This window comes from Bombina bombina, chromosome 7 (genome assembly GCF_027579735.1).
Source record: "Bombina bombina isolate aBomBom1 chromosome 7, aBomBom1.pri, whole genome shotgun sequence".
NCBI lineage: Eukaryota > Metazoa > Chordata > Amphibia > Anura > Bombinatoridae > Bombina > Bombina bombina.
The window spans coordinates 212,711,035-212,731,212 of NC_069505.1; the positions used below are offsets into that span (position 1 = coordinate 212,711,035).

Sequence of the window (20,178 nt, forward strand, 5' to 3'; positions counted from 1 at the left end):
CCCATGTGCCAGTGTCACTACTGTGTCATTATATAGTGCTGGGTGTTATTATACTGATGCAGATACCACTGATCCGATAACCAGCCCTTCTCTGGCTATACCCATGTGCCAGTGTCACTACTGTGTCATTATATAGTGCTGGGTGTTATTATACTGATGCAGATACCACTGATCCTATAACTAGCCCTTCTCTGGCTATACCCATGTGCCAGTGTCACTACTGTGTCATTATATAGTGCTGGGTGTTATTATACTGATGCAGATACCACTGATCCTATAACCAGGCCTCCTCTGGCTATACCCATGTGCCAGTGTCACTACTGTGTCATTATATAGTGCTGGGTGTTATTATACTGATGCAGATACCACTGATCCCATAACCAGCCCTTCTCTGGCTATACCCATGTGCCAGTGTCACTACTGTGTCATTATATAGGGCTGGGTGTTATTATACTGATGCAGATACCACTGATCCTATAACTAGCCCTTCTCTGGCTATACCCATGTGCCAGTGTCACTACTGTGTCATTATATAGTGCTGGGTGTTATTATACTGATGCAGATACCACTGATCCGATAACCAGCCCTTCTCTGGCTATACCCATGTGCCAGTGTCACTACTATGTCATTATATAGTGCTGGGTGTTATTATACTGATGCATATACCACTGATTCTATAACCAGCCCTTCTCTGGCTATAACCATGTGCCAGTGTCACTACTGTGTCTTTGTATAGAGCTGGGTGTTATTATACAGATGCAGATACACATCTAGTATTTCACTCAGGCTTTATTTATTTCATAACTTATCACCCAATATTGCTAGCAGTCTCTTGACAAGCCACTAACTTAATTCACACTACATATTTTTTTTATTCCTATATTTAATCAGAAAGAAACTAAACCTGATATTGAGGCCATAGCTATGGCGTCTCTAATGATGGTTGACCAATTTTTTTTAACAAAGTAATATCCCTTTAACACTTAGTGTGACATTTTACCTGCTAATATGACTTCACAGGACTTGGAAAAGTTCTCTTTGTATTTGAAATAAAAGCATTAATTTAAATAAATGAATTTATGAATAAAGCTCTTTCTATAACTGTAGGAAACACAAGTGACAGTGCCACCTCTAGATATTACTAAGCAACCACTGTGTCTGTGCTCCCAAGTCACTGAGGGTCACTGAGCTGCCAGACTCCCTCTTTATATAGTAAATAACATGACGTCATCCTTGCTCCTCAGTGCGCCTGCGTACCATATCTAATTCCCAAACCACGCCTTTTCTTCTTCTTGGTCCCGCCCACACATCGGCTAGCATCCGAACAGCTGGTCCAGGCGCATCCCGTGATGCAGTGCGGCGACTGGCCGAGCTCCGAGCCGCCGGATTATGGCATCCGGGACCCCCTCTCTTAAGACGAATGGACGAGAACTGACAACAGCGACATCATGAGCGGAGGAGGAGGTGGTGGCGGCGGTAGCAACACGGCGCCCGGCCGCTTCGCTGATTACTTTGTAATCTGCGGGCTAGACACCGATACCGGGCTGGAGCCAGATGAACTCTCCGGTATGTGTCCGGTCACTGTGTCCTCAGTGAGGCCATAGGAGGGGGCTGAGAGAGGGCGTACATGGCTGGGGTCATCATATCCGCTGTAGCAGATTTAAGTGATCGCATGAGAAGGGAATCCCACATCCCTAAGTGATCTATGACAGCTGGATAACGGGTCAGGAGAGCGGGAGGATTTCTGTTCATTTCTAACCCATAACTGATGTATTTTACAGATGTTTTATCCCAGTACCCATTTGTAACCCCCAGGTTTGTGTATTGCAAGAACCCTGCGTGTAGTTTTTGTATTAGAGGAGGCTGCATTGGTTTTGCGTTGATCATTATTTTGGTATCAGTAGACTAATAGGTGGATTTCAGGTCTCTTGATTTGGAATCCTGTGATATAGGACTTGGAAACTATTTATTATGGATTTGTTCTCGTTGATTGACAAGGAGATCCCTGATTCTGGATCTCAAGTAATGATGTAAATATTGACATCGAGATCATGTATTCCTTATGGTTTTAGCTTCTGGGAACCTATGGTATGATTGTGAATGTATTCAATTTTTATTTACTGTTGGGGGATCCTGGATTTTTTTATTTTGATTAAAGAGAAAATATACTTTTTTTTCTTTTATGAGTCTGTTAGAGTAAACAAAGAAAAGCGAAATTACTTTGTTTTCATAATATTCTGTATTAAAGAGCATACCTAGGTAGGTCTGGTGCACTTTTCTCTTGCACTGTATTGCAGCAGTTTTGCAAGAATGATCACAATGTGTTACACCTTTGAGCACTAGTTAAAACCCGTGGACTGCTGTTATGTAGTGCTCCATACATCTGCAAGCTACCTACCTATGTATGCTGTTCTTTAAAGGATGCAAAGAGTACAAAGTACATTTGATAGTAAATTGTTGTCTGTAAATATAAATTTTAGAACTTATTTGTGGTTGAGTGGTAAAGCTACAATATAATTCTACAATTTGTTTAAAATAAATGATAATATAGCTAGATCTTTGTCAGAACTATATTAGCCTATAGTAATCAAGTTGATATATGATGTAGTTTTTGTACTTCTATGACCTTTAGCAGATATTCCAGCTAAGGTGTCAAAGTTTTGGGTATTTCTCAACAGGGAACATCTAAAACGTGACAACTCCAGCTAATTTGTAAAAATTAAACTGTTACTCAAGGTCAAAATTAAACTTTCATGATTCAGGTAGAGCAGCAATTTTAAACAACTTTCTAAGTTACTTCCATTAACAAAATGTTAACAGTCTTTTTATATTTACACTTTTTGAGTCACCAGCTCCTACTGAGCATGTGCAAGAACTCACAGAATATATGTATATGCATTTGTGATTGGCTGATGGCTGTCACATGATACAGGAGGAGTGGAAATAGACATAACTTTGAAATTTGTAAGTAGAAAATCTACTACTATTAAAAAGTTCAGACTAGGTGCTATTACATTGTCTTGTTATCATGTATTTGTTGTTTATGTATATCTACTGTATTTACTGGTCCAATAATTTCAAGATATAAGAACATAACTTAGTTTTAAACAATATCTTTTGCTACCTTTCAAACAAATAAAAGGTATAGTAGGATTCTATGTAATCATGATATTATGTTTAATAATATAACCTAATTGCGCACAAATGAATCAGTTGCCTTTTATGTCATCTTCACTGAATTTCCTGCTTTATAGGGAGATACATATTTTGCATTTTTCCTAAACCAGATGAAGTGTCATTTGTCCTAGTTTTTTCTTTATCTTTAGGGTGTTTGCCGATCACCTACTTCATTTTGATGTATGAAAAAATATATTGATGGTGACAGTCATCCTATAAATATTTGCTCATCATAGGAGAGCTAGTCCAGTTGGTTCTAACTTTTTAGTTTGTAGCTAAATTATAAAATATTGTGGGAAGGATACAAAGTTCATACAGAGCTGTCAATCACCTTGAATATTTTTTAATTTTCACTAACTTAAAGGGATAGGAAAGTCAAAATTAAACTTGCATGATTCAGATAGAGCATGCCATTTTAAATTCACTTCTATTTTCAAATGTACTTCGTTCTCTTAGTATCCCTTGTTAAAAAATGAATATGCACATATCATACACTAGTGGGAGCTGCTGCTAATTGGTGCCTGCACACATTTGTCTCTTGTGATTGGCTAAATAGATATTTTCAACTTCCTGTCAGTAGTGCAATGCTGTCCCTTCAGCAATGGATAACAAGAGAATGAAGAAAATTTGATAATAGAATTAAATTAGAAAGTTGTTTAAAATTGTATGTTCTATCTGAATCATAAAATAAAATGTTGGGGTTTACTATCCCTTTAAAGGGAAAGGTTAAAATTGACATGTGGGTGCATTTCAGTTTTAAATTGAAGCATTTTGCTATTTACTTTCATTAACAAAAATGCTTCTAGTGAAAATGATTGTTTTTCAGTGGCATGCGCACAAATCCTTTCTATCCCTTTAATAGCTGACAAAGAGTGTGGCAGTGTATTGCTATGCAATGAGTTGCTGCATATGTCTCAAGTGGTAAAGGGTTAAAATGTATGAAACAGTATACATCTTGAGTTCTGTTACAAGGCTACTTGTTCTTACAGGTTTTTTTGTTTTAGAAAATGAATGATTGAACGCTATAAAAAAGCTATTGCACAAACCGAGAATTATATCAAGTGGTCTCTCCTGGACTTTATTTTGCTTTAGATTGCCTGGCATGCACTGAATATTTTTGGTACTATCCAATGTTTTTCATCTGCTGTGGCTTAAATCTTCCTAGACCTTTTGTGTCTGCTTCCAAAATGCCCTCAGTCTCACCAAGTGTATGGTTAGTGGGAATACATTTATCTAATAGATAAAATCAAAACAATTCATTTTTTTTTATTTGATCTAATATGAGATTGCTTTTGTTACCTTCTTCAATCTTGTATGTTCTGAAATATCAAGAAAAATCCTAGTACATGTCATAACCATTAATACAAATTAACACTAAAGGGTTAATTGTGTTTTTTTTTTAATGGGTCTGGCAGCATTAACCCAACCAATAGAGAGGCACATTTTGTTTCACTAAAACCTTACATTTAGTAATGTTGCACACAGTGGCTAAATAAATGTTACTATAATAAGATAGGATTTGTAAATGAAGATGATGCATAGACTGCAAGAGGATCATGTATATATGAATTAGGGTCTTATTCAAAACCAGAGAATAGATGACAGTGCTTCTAGACCTGCTGGAAACCTCTAGCACTTAAAGAGTTAATCACATTGGATATGGGCAGATGCATAATAATGAGATGATGCACCTTTTGTAGCTGTGTCTGAGATGATATTCTAAACAGCAATTTAGCATCTGCAAGCTCAGAGAGATGTGCAGAATTAAACAGTCTGTACAGATAATGAATGTTAAATATCTGCAAGAACTATTCCCTAAGATTGGAGTGGGAACACGTTTCTTGCTAATAGGATGCATTTATTTCACAGAGATTATGTCATAACTATTATTAGCTCTGGTTGCTAAAGATCAGAGACTGAGACTCTGGAATTTATTCATTGCAAATACAATTTCCATCAATTACTTGCTACAAGACATTTGGTAAAAAGTCACTTAGTGTTTAAAGGGACAATAAACATCTGTAATTACAATGTTTTTTGCAGCTTTGCAACAAACTAAAATACTGGATGAGTTTGAAAATGTTTTGAATGCATTGTTGTTTGCTACAATTGTTTTTTTTTCTATTGCCAAACCCCAGCTAATCATGACTTATTATTGATAATGACTTAAGACTAGCCACGGTCATTATGTTTGCAAACTCTCCATTGTTGTTTTTATCTAATCATCTTTGCTGAAAAAAATTAGGAACAGATATGTAGCAAGGTTATGCTTATGAAGCCTGCCAGATGCTTTGTCAGTTCTTAGAACGGGAAATTCTTCATTTTCATACATAAATTATAGGAAAAGGGAGCAAAATATATAATACAAATATATTGCCGTTTCTTTATGTCACATGGTTAAGACATTTATATTTCAATTTCGGTTTTTACTGTCCTTTTTTAAAGAGTCAGTTTACTCCAGAATTTTTATTGTTTAAATAGATAATCCCTTTATTACCCGTTCCCCAGTTTTGCATAGCCAACACTTATATTAATATACCTTTTTACCTCTGTAATTACCTTGTATCTAAGCCTCTGCAGACTGCCCCCTTATCTCAGTTCTTTTGACAGACTTGCATTTTAGCCAATCAGTGCTGACTCATAAATAAATCCATGGGAGTGAGCACAATGTCATCTCTGACACACCTGAACTAGCAGTGTCAAAATGCACTGAGATAAGAGGCAGTTCAACGGCTTAGAAATTAGCATATGAGCCTACCTAGGTTTACCTTTCCACAAAGAATAACAAGAGAGGAAAGCAAATTTGATGATAAAAGTAAATTGGAACGTTGTTTAAAATTGTATGCCCTATTGGAATCGTATATAATATAATAATAATTTGCGATTTATATAGCGCTTTTCTCCCTGTGAGACTCAAAGCACTTTACAAATATACCAACATAAGACATAAAAGTTAGGAGTTTCTGAAGGTCAGATAAGCGGACTGAATGCCTGATGGAAGAGGTGGGTCTCTAGCTTTTTTTAAAAGTCTGTAAGGACGGTGCCTCTCTGATTGCGCACGGTAAAGAGTTCCAGAAAGTAGGGGCAGCGTGGCCGAATGCTCTGGAGCCTGAGTTTGTCCTTATTCTTGGCACTGAGAGGAGGGATGTGTTGGCTGACCTAAGTGAACGGGATGGGATGTAGGGTGTCAGGAGCTCTTTCAGGTACTGTGGGCCTTGGTTGTTTAAGGCTTTGAAGGTCAGCAGGCCAATTTTAAAATATGTTCGCCATTTAATTGGAAGCCAATGCAGGGAGTGGAGAACAGGTGTTATGTGGCAGGAGCGAGTTTGATTGGTCAATAGTCTGGCTGCTGCATTTTGTACTGTCTGAAAGCGATGGAGTTCTTTTTTTGGGAGGCCCAAGTAAAGCGCATTGCAGTAATCTAGCCTAGAGGATACAAATGCATGGATTAATGTTGGCATATCATCCGGTGGAATTAAGTGTTGTATCCTGGCTATGTTTTTCAGATGAAAGTAAGCAGATTTTATTACGGAGGAAATCTGCTGTTTAAAAGATAGTCCAGCGTCAATCAGCACTCCGAGGTTTCGTACCTTTGCTGAACTAACGAGTTCAGAGCCTCCAAGCTCCAGGCCAGTTGGGTGATCGTGGGATATTTTTGATGCCCGGGGTCCCCTCACCAAGAGTAACTCTGTTTTGTCCGGGTTCACTTTGAGACAGCTAGCATTCATCCATTCTATGAGGTCTGTTAAGCAACTGTTTATGCGGCATGCTGGGTCTGTAGTATCTGGAGCAAAGGAGAAGTAGAGTTGTGTGTCATCAGCGTAACAATGATACCTTAGGCCATGTCGGTTAACGATGTCCCTCAGTGGTAGTAAGTAAATTGCGAATAGCATGGGAGACAGGATAGATCCTTGTGGAACTCCGCAGGCCAGTTCTGTTGGTGCTGATGACCTTGATCCTGAGAAATGCACGAAAATGTAATTTTTCAATTGTTCTGTCAGTGTATTGGACTATGTGTAGAAGGAGAGGTATTATTAGGAGGCCTTTGTGTAGAAAGAAAGTGATAAAGTAGTCTGCTGTCCCTTTCATATACAGAGATTCATTTACCCTATGTTTATACTTTGCAACTGGTTTATCAGATCATTGGAATATAATTCTACTGTATTTAATGGTCCGTTAAGGAGAGTAAGGGGAAACCAATTTTAAAGTACATTGTCCCTTTAAATGACCAGTAAATACAGTAGATTTACATAAACAACAAATACATAATAACAAGACAATGCAATAGCACTTAGTCTGAACTTCAAATGAGTAGTAGATTTTTTTTCTAACACATTTTAGTTCTGTCTATTTCCACTCCCCTTGTATCATGTGACAACCATCAGCCAATCACAAATGCATATATTTATATTCTGTGAATTCTTGCACATGCTCAGTAGGAGCTGGAGACTCAAAAAGTATAAATATAAAAAGACTGTGCACATTTTGTTAATGGAAGTAATTTGTAAAGTTGTTTAACATGTCATGCTCTATCTGAATCATGAAAGTTTAATTTTGAATTGAGTGTCTCTTAGAGTAAATAAGTATCCCTTGAGTGATAAAGTGTCCGGTTTTTAAAAATTCGATTAAAATCAGGGGCACTTTAATTCATCAAAATTTACATTTCACTCGTGTTGTGAAAATACTTACCTTTTAATCTTCACAGCCGCTGCATCGGTTCCTCTGCCCATCGCAAAGCCTCTTCCTGGGTCTAAAATGAGGAATCCGGCTTCCTCCAATCACGGTATTGAATCAGACACTGATTCCCCCGGGGGGGGGGAGCTGTGATTGAAGGATGACCGATCCGTCATTTCTGACGGGCAGGGGAAGCTGGAGCGGCTGTCAAGATTGAAAGGTACTTTTACAACACGAGTGAAATGTAAATTTTTATTAAAGTGCCCCTGTTTTTAATCTAATTTTTTAAAAAACGGGCACTTTATCATCAAATTTTACATTCACTTTAAAGGGACACTGAACCCAATTTTTTTCTTTTGTGATTCAGGTAGAGCATGCAATTTTAAGCAACTTTCTAATTTACTCCTATTATAAATTTTTCTTCATTCTCTTGCTATCTTTATTTGAAAAAGAAGGCATCTAAGCTAAGGAGCCAGCCAATTTTGGGTTCAGTACTCTGGACAGCACTTGTTCATTGGTAGGTGACGTTATCCACCAATCGGCAAGAACAACCCAGGTTGTTCACCAAAAATGGGCCGGCATCTAAATTTACCAAGAGAATGAAGAAAATGTGATAATAGGAGTAAATTATAAAGTTACTTAAAATTGCATGCTTTATCTGAATCACAAAGGAAAAAAAATGGGGTCAGTGTCCCTTTTAATTAAATAATTATAAAAAAAATAAACACAAATATGCTCTGTGTAATCTCGTGGTTGCTGTTTTTCTTTTTTCTTTTATACAATAAAGCAAAATAGCCAGTACAGTCAATGTTCTGTTGTCCTTTTTTTACATTTATATTTTTTGTGTCATTTTTTGTTCTACAATTTACAGAGCAACAGGATACCCTGACATATTTGTGACCAACAAAGGCTTCAGTGGAGGCCTGCAGTTTGTCCTCTGGAGAACAGAAAGACACCATTTACCATATTATCCTATACCCATTTTCTCTTTTAGTAAAATCCCACTTGCTGTTTGTTTCTTTAACCCAGGGCTATCAAGCTCATTGTATCTGGGGGCCATTGGCCAAGTGTGCTTCTCTGATGGGGGCCACTTGAACAGATTGAGTGCTCTGGATATACTAGGAACTGGAAGGGGTCTTTACCCACATAGTATTATCCAGTGGGAGTTGAAGCCCACAATAGACATACAGTTATGTATAATTTATCTTGTTAGTGCCAAGTTAAGTGATCATTTTGGAACTGTATAAATGCATAAAAAGTGACATTTATCCAACCAGTGCATGGTGGGAGTCTACATTAGATATAGCTTGCTTGTCTTTATATTTATCTAGTGAGTGCCTGTATAGAACATCAACTTGTTATAACCTCTTAGAATCCTAATAAAATTGATGAGGCTCAAATTAATTATTTACCTAATAAACAAGGGAGGGGCAGATTCAATTATCTTGAGGGCCGTATTTGGCCCTGGGGCCAGTACTTTAAGATGCCTGCCTTAAACTTTTGCACCATGTAGACATAGATCTTGCGTCACACAATACTTTCCCAGCATACTGTGTTGATATAGTACCTACATCCAGCACAAAGGCGCATTTTGCAGGATGCGCTGTCAGCTTAGACAGCGGGAGCTGGAACAAGAATGCTGAATGTATATTACATTGGTGCAGAGGGAGGTGGGTGAGCGGCCCAGCGCAGGTGGGGGTAGGGATGGGCGCAGTTTCCTACACAACTGAAAATGTTAGACAGGGGAGAGGGAGGAATGGATCCCTACAGTACAGAAAAATATATAAAATAATAAATATAAAATAATATGCCTTCATCAGAAAATATGTGATAACAAACTTAAAATTAGGGATATGTATGGGGTAACTAGGTTAGGCTTGTGAAAACTGCCACATGCTCTTTGTTTTCAGGACTAGAAAATCCAGTTTTCAGGCGTAGATGACAGGAAAAGGGGGCAAAATAAATAAACAAAGCCAGGGAGCCACTGATGCAAAGTATTTTTATCCCTGGTTCCTAACCTTTTTTGGGGGGGTTATTTTCTATATATCTATATACAAACATAACTGCCTAACTCCTAAATATTTTTACTAGCTCTTAAATTCTAAACAGATTTGTTGACCAAAGTATTTCCTATCTCTTTAAATGCTCTGTCTCCCACACACATGGAGCAATAGATTGCATATAATATATCTATATCTCTATCTGAATCTATATAGATATATATGGAATATGTGGCATTAATGACCTCTACTAAATATAATAGACTGTGGACTAACACTTGATAGTTCTTTGTACTGACAAGATTATGGCTGCAGTTGTTTCAGAAGCACACAGTTGCTAAGCGGAACTATTACAGTGCCTATTTTTGGTAAGAAAATAATCCCCATAGTGCTTTTGCCTCTGGGGCCACCAGTGATCCCTCTGGGACCTTCACATTTCAGCTGTGCAGTATAGAAATGATGCCATCTTATACAGCCTCATAGACCAGTTACAAGTAGCCAAGCTTAAAATCTCTTAACTTATCCTCAGAAAACTGTGAATTCCCATAAATTATGTTTTATCTGATTCATGTAACACCATGATTAGAAAGTTAGTTAAGGTTTATAGCAAAATAAATATTTTTTTTCCAAAATCAAACCTACAAATTATGGAAATTACTAGTTAATATTTTGTCACAAAACATTGGCCTACTTTGATCTAGTACTCGACGCATAATTCAAGAAAGAAGCATGGAAATCATATTTCTTGTTCCATAATTGTAAATTAAATAAATAAAATCATTTTAGTTTAGCGTTTAATTACCGTACACACAATAGTCCCTGTACGAACATGGCAACGTTACTTTTTTGTTTTAATTTCAATTATCTTTGTGTTCAAAAATAACATTAACCTAAAAAATGAAGCAATTCAGCTCAAATTATTATTTAGCACAAAATAACAACTATCAATAGATAATAGTGGTAGCAGCTTCAATTATTAGAGCAAAAAGTGAAAAATAGTTACAAATACATAAACTGTTCTTGATACTTTACATATAAAGACACGTTACAGTTTTTAAACACCATTTCATTGCTTATGTACACTTGGGATTGTTTGTAGCGTTGCAGAGTTGATCAAATCGTAATAGCAAGAGAACCATGACCCCTTTAATTATACATCTTGTTCCAAATGTTTATAATTATTGTGTAATAAATTTACTTACAAAAACTCTCACCTGTTTCCTAAAAAAAATTGAATTTGGCCTCTCCATTTTAATTTTGGGAGGAAACGGCAGCAAATAATTTCAGAAACTCATAATTTATAAATTGCAAATGTTTTATTTGTTTACATGGAGGGCACCTTCCCATGATACTCTCTTCAAGGGGTATTAAACAGTGCTCCTTCGACAAAACCAAATAAGCTGAATCAAAATAAAGCTAAAAAAAAACAGATTGAGTAAAATATATATATATATATATATATATATATATATATATATATATATATATATATATATATATGTATATATATATGTGTGTGTATGTATATATATATATATATATATGTTATTATTTTTTTAATGCATAATGAACACTTCTCAGTGTAGAACTTATCTTGTTTGCATAACTTTTCTGTAGCCATTACTGCAGAGTTTATATTTTCAGTATAGGTGGCAAAATCAGAGATGTCAAATTACAAAATAAAGGTAAACTATGTAATACTCTCCAGCATGTTAAATGGAAAATTAAAGGGGAGAACATTTTACAATACACTGTCCCTTTAAACACAAATAATTGCCAAAATCCACATACCTTTTTAGATTGAAACAGCAGTTAGACTCTATCATAGGTTGGTTAGTTATAATATTAATCTGAAAATTATGATTTTCTAGTATTGATAATGCCGCATTTTAATGCAAGCGCTAACTTCCATTTTACTAACACATAAAACAACATTATACATTTTAAAGCCTTATATCTTTAAAACTGATAAATCAGTTTTGTGTTTTTTTTTTTTTGTTTTGTTTTTTTTTTAACAAAAAACAACTCCTCTACCCCATAAATTCCACATATAAAAAATACTCAACCCCTGTAAAAGCATTTCCCAGCTGAATTTCATGAACATTGGTGCAACTGTTAGTGTCTAGAATATGCACCTCTCTCCCAATTCTAAAGAATGTATTATTTGCACATTAATAGCTTTTAATTAACTGGGTCAATTTTCTTTACAATTCACAAGGGTGACAAAGAATCTGCAAATTTCAGGTAGGTTTTTTAATTTGTTGGTTATAAACCGGTGAAACTCTGCATTTTACATTGAAAGCTGATTTGAGCAAAATCTGCATAGTATAAAAAAAGGTGATTTAAAGCCATTTGATTTTTTATTTAAAGGGATAGTCTAGTCAAAAATAGACTTTCATAATTTACTCCTATTATCAATTTTTCTTCGTTCTCTTGGTCTCTTTATTTATAAAAGCTGGAATGTAAGCTTAGAAGCCAGCCTATTTTTTGGTTCAGCACCTGGGTAGCGCTTTCTGATTGGTGTCTAAATGTAGCCATCCTGTCAGCAAGTGCTACACAGGTGCTGAACCAAAAATGAGCCAGCTCTTAAGCTTACATTCCAGCTTTTTAAAATAAAGATAGCAAGAGATTGAAGAAAAATTAATAATAGGAGTAAATTAGAAAGTTGCTTAAAATTGCATGCTCTATCTGAATCATGAAAGTTTATTTTTGACTAGACTATCCCATTAAATATCTAATAATGACCACGGATTTTTAGGATCATACACAATTTTGTAGCTTAAAGGGACAGTAAAATCAGCATTAAACGTTTATGAATTAGAGCAATCAATTTTAAACAATTTTCAAATTTACTTCTATTAAATTTACTTTGTTCTCTTGGTATTTTTTGTTGTAAAGCATACTTAGGTAGGAGTAAGCTGCTGATTAGGGGCTGCTCATAAATTGTTTGTTCTACCCCCTCTGTAGGGGCTGAAGTGTCTTTATCATCTTTACAGTGACATTAAATAGTAAATATAGATATGATTTATTTAATGCTAATAATCTGAGAATAATATGTAGGTGTGTACAATATACTTTATTTTAATAATGAAGAGTTATGTGAAAAGTTCTATAAAGTAATTGGTGCAACGTAAGTTTCCCTTTGATAAACTCTTCTAATAAGGGCAATTAGGGGCAGAAAATGTATGCAAACAGTGACTTTGTGTAATATAGCAATTGTACAAGATCTTTAAAGCCTGTAAATGGTTACTTTAGCATTACTATATTATACACAGCCTTCTTTTGTCCCTAGTTGTCCTCAGCAGAAGAGATTATATATGGGCAACCAACATTTCAACATGGCATCCATTTTTTCTTTAGATTTCATCTAACAATCTCAGAGCGTTTAATGCCCAGCAAAATATTTGAGCATGTAATCATAACTTGAGTTCAATCTACAGCTTTGTGAACAGTATTTAAAACTAATGTCACTTTCCCATGTGCCTAGCGATTTTCTTCTTTTTCAGTGAAACCGTAGGGTCCAGATGACATAAAACAGGTGTAAAAATATGTTACCAGCCCCATTAGATATTCTGCTTTGCATGTCAAAGGCTATAGAGGTCATTGTGAGAGTTTACCCCAAATCATATCCATCTATATTACTGTGTGTAAATAACACCATTTTGGGGCTATTTCTTTTATTTCTTCTTTAATAACAAGCATATATTTTTTGGGACCCGATATGCATAAAGCTACAGTACAGTACACATTTATTCACAAGCTACAATGCAAGCCATACATTTGGAAGATTGATACAGTTTATGAAAATATGTTTTAGATGGCACAAAGAAAACTAAATTAAACTTTAATTTAAAGATATATGAAACCCAAAGAATGTTCTTTTGTGTGCACACAATTATAAATAAAGTTTCCAATTTACTTCTATTATCAAATTTGCTTTGTTCCCATAGAATTTGTTGTTGAAGAGATACCTAGATAGGTCTCTGGAGCACTACCTGGCAGGAAAGTACAGGTGGCCCTCGTTTTACAACGGTTCAATTTACACCGTTTCAGAATAACAACCTTTTTTTTCCAGTCATGTGACTGCTATTGAAAAGCATTGAGAAGCAGTGCATTTATTAAAATAGCCAGTAGGTGGAGCTGTCCGCTTGTGTTGCAGCAAAGCCAAGCAAGCTGAAATTAATCAGTTTGACCAGACCTGAGCTATCAAGCAGATTTCAAAGGAACAAGATCTTCCTGTCTATAAATCAGTCCAGATTGGAATACATAGAAAGAACTGTTTGCAGAAAAATGAAAGTTAAATCTGCGTTGTGTGATTATTTTATTAGGTTTATAATGCTGTTTAGCAAATGTTTTTGTTCAGTTAACTTAGTTTAATTATATATTCTGTGTTGTGTGATTATTTTATTAGGTTTATAATGCTGTTTAGCATTTAAAGTCTTAATTTCAAAGCTTTAAAAATAATGTATTAGGTTTTACTTATGACAATTTTGAGGGGGCCTGGAACATATCTCCCTCACTTCCCATTGACTTACATTATAAACTGGGTTTCAATTTACAACGGTTTCGATTTACAACCATTCCTTCTGGAACCTAACCCCGGCGTAAACTGAGGGCTACCTGTATTCTGCTATTGAGTGAGTGCTCTTGCAAAATTGATGCCAAAAATGATCCAGACACGTGCACCCTCCTGAGCTTACGTCCTTGCTTTTCAACAAAAGATAAAGAGAACAAGGATAATTAGATAATAGAAGTAAATTAGAAAGTTGTTGATAATGTCATGCTCTATCTGAATCATAAAAGGAACATTTTGGGTTTCATGTCCCTTTAGGACAGTAAACAAACTAAAGATGGTTAAATGAGATGGTTAAATGAGTGGGCAGTCTGAGCCAGTGGGGTTGTTTTATAGTAACTTATCAGGCGTAAGTGCATGGAAGTTTGTTTCCTTAGGTAAGAAATATAGCAAGGTTAGGATTGTGATGCCTGTCACGTGCTCTTCCAGTTGTCAGAATTTGAAAATTCAATTTACACACTTAAATTACAGGGAAATAGTGCAAATAATTTTTTAAACTTGCTTTACTAGACATAAAGATTTTATATCCTAATCTGTGTTAACGGTCTCTTTTTAAAGTAATTGTAAACTTTGCTTATTTAATACACAGTATATAAAATGATTCATAAAACCAGGGGCACTTTAAGTCATTACATCTTTAAAGTGAATGACAATTTTGATGCCAAAGTGCCCGGTTTTTAAAAATTTATTTAAAAACAGGGGCACTTTAATTCATCAAAATTTACATTTCACTCCTGTTGAGAAAAAAAACCTTACCTTTTTAAACTTGACAGCAGCTCCAGCTTCCTCCGGTCGTTGCAAGCCATTTCTGACGTCAGAAATGATGGATAGGTCATCCTCCAATCACGGCTTCCCCCCCGGGGGGATCGGTGTCTGATTCAACGCTGTGATTGGTAGAAGCTGAATTCCTCATTTTAGACCCAGGAAGAGGCTTTGCGATGGGTGGAGGAAGCTGGAGCTGCTGTGAAGATTTAAAGGTAAGATTTTTTTCTCAACAGGAGTGAAATGTAAATTTTGATGAATTAAAGTGCCCCTGTTTTTAATAAAATTTTTTAAAAAACGGGCACTTTAGCATCAAAATTGACATTCACTTTAAGGACGCTTCCTTTAGAAAAAATATTTACCATTTATAGATGGTTAACATTGCACCGTTGCTCCGCCCGCATCTAATACTTTATTTAGCAGATAGATGACGAATCCGGCTTCATCCAATTACTTGCGGGCCCCACGAGCTGGATGTTAAGTGGGGCACGCAACGTTTGGATTTGTCAACAATCTGCTTAATAAGGTATTAGGTGTGGGCGGAGGAACGGTGCAATGTTTATCGTCGCTAAATGGAAAGTATTTTACAAAGAAAGCGTCCTTTAAAAATGTAATGACTTAAAGTGCCCCTGTTTTTATAAATGATTTTATATACTGTGTATTAAATTAGCAAAGTTTACAATCACTTTAATCAGAGGCAGATTTTCCTGTGCCATGATATTCAAAGGGATTCTTTCAATTATTCAGTAACTCAACTCATCCATTCTTCTTTCTTGACCAAAAATGTTTTTGGAACGTTACAGTGAGTCAATAAAGGAAAAACATGAAAACTCTGGAAGGTTTTACATACAGATATTCGCCTGAGCCTGCTACATTCATTCTGCTAAAACACGGTGATGTCATAATACCTGACTACAGGAAATTGTTAGCTGATGCCAGGTCTCTAGGGAGGCTTCTATTCAGTTTGTGTTAGTTTTTACTGCTAGGGATATTCACTTGCCTGGTTTTTGTGTCTATATCTAGACCTGGCTTTTTCCCTAGTCAGATAATGTACACAAATCAATATTTATGTTTTTAATGCAGTGATGGAAACCTATACAGATCATGAAGTTTGTTAGGTGCCGGAAGTGCACTGTGTATATTAAGATGCTTTGCACTATCTTGAATAAAAACACACTTTAGAATCTAAAGTATTATATTTAAATGACCCCAAAGGGTTAGGAACCCCAAAATGTTTCTTTCATGTTTCAGATAGAACATATAATTGTTAGCACCTTACCAATTGACTTCTATTATGAAATTCTTTATTCTCTTGGTATCCATTGTTGAAGGAGCAGCAGTATACTACTAGGAGCTAGCTGAACAGCTAACTGAGCCAGTGACAAGAGGCATAAATGTGCAGCCACCAATCACTAACTTGATGCTTCGGAGCCTACCTAGGTATGCTTTTTATTAAAATATATCAGTGTTTCCACAGAAAAGTTTGTCAGCCAGATGGCTGGCAAGGTGACAGCAGTGTAATACTTTGTAATATTGTAACATTTTCTGTTATTTATAAACATTACTTTAGCTGTGCAAAGCACAATTTATTGCATAATTTTACATAAATAGATTCAATGATAGTTTCAAAATAATTTGAAAACATTATTATTGGCTCATTTTAGATAAATATTCGCTTAAATTTGAGTCAGGTGATCAGTAAAATTAGCTGGGTGATGCATCCATTAAAGGGACACTGAACTTTTTTCTTTAATGATTCAGATAGAGCATGCAATTTTAAGCAACTTTCTAATTATCAAATGTTCTTTATTCTCTTGGTATTTTTATTTGAAAAGCAAGAATGTAAGTTTAGATGCCGGCCCATTTTTGGTGAACAACCTGGGTTGTTCTTGCTGATTGGTGGATAAATTCATCCACCAATAAACAAGTGCTGTCCAGGGTTCTGGACTCTCTTTTTCAAATAAAGATAGCAAGAGAACGAAGAAAATTTGATAATAGGAGTAAATTAGTAAGTTGCTTAAAATTGCACGCTCTATCTGAATCACGAAAGAAAAAAATTTGAGCTCAGTATCCCTTTAACCTATTCACGCCCTTAGGACATTGGATGCTGTAGTAACAGTTCTGGGATTTAACCACTTAATGCCATTAGGACGTTCCATGCCATTCTAACACTGCTGGGATTTAACTGCTTAATGCCGTTAGTGTTCCATGTCCTCCTAACAGTGCTGGGATTTAACCTCTTAATGCCATTAGAGCGTTCCATGCCGTCCTAACAGTGCTGGAATTTAACCGCCTAATGCCATTAGGACGTTTCATGCCATTCCATAACAGTGCTGGGATTTAAGGACATTAGGATGGCATGGAACGTCCTACCTTATTTGGGGTCCTGCAGCCTCCTCCTTTTAGGGAAGGGAAATCGGACTTGGGGGCTGTGCCTAGACTCATAGTCAGTCTCCAATGATCAGATCCCAGCCTTGAAATCATGTTATCGCTTGATTTAATTTTTCTAGCAAGTGTAGGAATCCCCTCCCCCCCCCACACACACACTGGTTACCACCATCTTGGATATTGGCAGACAGTTTGCCATTATAGAGTTTAGTTTTTTTTTTTTTTCTAAATATTTTTATGTTTTTTATTTTTAGTGTAGTCATCACTCCCATCTTTCTGTCCCCCCACAAACAGCTCTAACCCTCCGACTGTACAAATTACTTTTTTTTTATAAATATATATTTGTTTCTCCTCCTAGGCTGCTTGCCCGCCTCCCTCCCACTGATCCCACTTGGACACCAATGCAACACAATCAGTGTTCCCTTACCATATGCAGGCAAATGTCTCCTGCCCCCCTGGTTTGCGGCGACTACTGACTAATCTGAAATCGGGGACAGCATCTTGCGCCTCTGTGCTGGACGTAGATACTACATCAACGCAGTATGACGTAGCACTTACGTCCATTTGACACAAGGGGTTGAAGTGAGATAATGATGCAGAGCAGGGCTCGACAAACCCAGGAGCCTTCTATTATCTAATTTGCTTAATTCTCTTGGTATCCTTTGTTGAAGGAGCAGTAATGCACACAGGAGCAAGCTGAAAGCCAATGCTGAGGCATATATGTGCAGCCACCAATCAACAGCTTCTGAGACTATCTAGGTATATTTAACCAAAGGATACAAACTGAACTAAACAAATTAGATAGTAGAAATACATTGAAAAGTTATTTAAAATTGCATGGTCTATCTGAATCATCAAAGAAATAAGTTGGGTTTTGTGTCCCGTTTTAATTTTATCTTTTGCAAAATGTCTTGCAGCCAAGTATTAATTGCTGAACCCCATAAATAAATATGAGAGATACATATACACTAGCTTGTGTGTATTTGTGTATAATGATTAAAGGGACAGTCTGCTCCAGATTTTTTATTGTTTAAAAAGATAGATAATCCCTTTATTACCCATTCCCCAGTTTTGCATTACCAACAGTTATAATACACTTTTTACCTCTATGATTACCTTGTATCTAAGCCTCTGCAGACTGCTCCTTATTTCAGTTATTTTGACAGACTTGCATTTTAGCCAATCAGTGCTGAATAATAAATAAATCCATGTGCGTGAGCACAATGTTATTTATATGGCACACATGAACTAGCGCTGTCTAGCAGTGAAAAACTATAAAACTGCACTGCGATTAGAGGCAGCCTTCAAGGGCTTAGAAATTACCATTTGAGTCTACCTAGGTTTAGATTTCTACTAAGAATACCAAGAGGACAAAGAAAATGTAATGATATAAGTAAATTGGAAAGTTGTTTAAAATGACGTGCTCCATCTAAATCATGAACGTTTAATTTTGACTAGACTGTCCCTTTAAATTACTATAAATACCTCTTCTGCTTGTGTTTTTTGCTTAACTGCATAACGTTCAGAAAGCTTAATTATTCCGTTTGTAGAGCTGGGTGGTGTAATGACTGGCTAAGTCCTTTTAAAGGCAGCATTTTATACACACTCTCTGCTCCATTGTGCTGTTGTGACAGGTCCCAATGTGCTGAGCCGTTTCTATTCAGGCACGGCTGTTTTTACTGTCATCTTATATTGAGGAATTCACTATAAGAAAGCTGTAATTTGTTCCTGCAGACAGAATGTAGATTCTACAATTATTTGTTTTCTGATCTTTTGACTTGCAGCAGGATTTACCCTTTAACTGCTTGACAAGCAACAATGTAAAACACCACTAGGGAAATTATATAGTTTTAGTAAAAAATCAGTGTCAGACAATTTTATTGGCAAAATACACTCACCGGCCACTTTATTAGGTACACCTTGCTAGTACCAGGTTGGAGCCCCTTTTGCCTTTAGAACTGCCTTAATTCTTAGTGGAATAAATTCAACAAGGTGTTGGACACATTCCTCAGAGATTTTAGTCCATATTGACATGATAGCATCACACAGTTGCTGCAGATTTGTCGGCTGCACATCCATGATGCAGATCTCCAGTTCCACCACATCCCAAAGGTGCTGTATTGGATTGAGATCTGGGGACTGTGGAGGCCATTGGAGTACAGTGAACTCATTGTCATGTTAAAGAAACCAGTTTGAGATGATTTAAACATTTGTGAAATGGTGCATTATTCTGCTGGAAGTAGCCATCAGAAGATGGTACACTGGAGTCATAAAGGGATGTACGTGGTCAGCAACAATACTCAGGTAGGCCGTGGCATTTAAACAATGATCAATAGGTACTAAGGGGCCCAAAGTTTGCCAAGAAAATATCCCCAACACCATTACACCACCAGCCTGAACCATTGATACAAGGCAGGATGGATCCATGCTTTCATGTTGTTAATGCCACATTCTGACCCTACCATCTGAATGTTGCAGCTAAAATCGAGACTTATCAGACCGGGCAACATTTTTCCAATCTTCTATTGTCCAATTTTGCGGAGCCTGTGTGAATTGTAGCCTCAGTAGTTATTTGAGTTACTGTTGCCTTTCTATTATCTCAAA

At 36.4% G+C, this 20,178-nt stretch overlaps 1 protein-coding gene across 3 annotated transcripts in view; it reads left to right on the forward strand.

The window, feature by feature from the left end:
• Window positions 1-1,315: 1,315 nt before the first annotated feature.
• DENND5A (DENN domain containing 5A) overlaps window positions 1,316-20,178 on the forward strand; it is a 223,097-nt gene continuing 204,234 nt past the window's right edge. For 2 of the 3 annotated variants that reach the window (XM_053720599.1, XM_053720601.1), the window contains exon 1: window positions 1,317-1,566. In XM_053720599.1, coding sequence (XP_053576574.1) covers window positions 1,449-1,566 — 118 coding nt within the window. In that variant the 5' untranslated portion in view covers window positions 1,317-1,448. Of the gene's footprint in view, window positions 1,567-20,178 lie in introns of all 3 variants that reach the window. The other variant, XM_053720600.1, reaches the window with a different exon arrangement.